The 430-nt window shown below is 57.7% G+C and overlaps 1 protein-coding gene across 1 annotated transcript in view; it reads left to right on the top strand.

The window, feature by feature from the left end:
* The window catches only part of LOC104158911 (sodium/potassium-transporting ATPase subunit gamma-like), a gene marked incomplete at its 3' end in the record, with an annotated part of 1,061 nt that overhangs the window by 497 nt on the left and 134 nt on the right, over nt 1-430 (top strand). Inside the window, exon 2 of the mRNA XM_009696679.1 lies at nt 293-331. Within this exon, the coding sequence (XP_009694981.1) occupies nt 293-331 (39 nt within the window). The remainder of the gene's footprint in view (nt 1-292; nt 332-430) is intronic.

Below are 430 nucleotides of genomic sequence, written 5' to 3'. Positions count from 1 at the left end.
CTTCCCAAATAGCAACCGGCTGCTGCAAACAATCGAGCCAGGTTCCCGTCCGCAGCTTCACCTGGAGCTCGAAGACTCCTGTGCATCCTGTGAATGCATCCTGTGAACGCACTGTGAATTTTAAACTTTCTGGAGTGAAAAATAAGAATTTGGGAATCCTTTACTGGCTCAGCTAGACCTTAAGGAAGGCAGAATGCTCTTGCTTGCAGTCTTCATTCCTCATCTTTCACACCTCACCTCCCCGTCCAGTGCCCAGGCCCTGGCTCTCAGTTGGGTTTCTCCTCTTTTCCAGAGCAAGCGCCCGAGCAGGGGCTGGACAGGTTCAGCTACGGTGAGTGCGTGGCCCGTGCAGCCCGGGGGCTGCGGGCAGCGGGACAGGCAGCCCCCTCCCACACCTGCCTGCCGGGCTGACGCACGCTCGGCTCTCTCT

Source organism: Cariama cristata, unplaced genomic scaffold (genome assembly GCF_000690535.1).
Source record: "Cariama cristata isolate BGI_N322 unplaced genomic scaffold, ASM69053v1 scaffold39353, whole genome shotgun sequence".
In the NCBI taxonomy this organism is placed as follows: Eukaryota; Metazoa; Chordata; class Aves; order Cariamiformes; family Cariamidae; genus Cariama; species Cariama cristata.
Note: the sequence above shows the minus strand (reverse complement) of the source record. Positions and strands in the feature narration are given on the sequence as shown.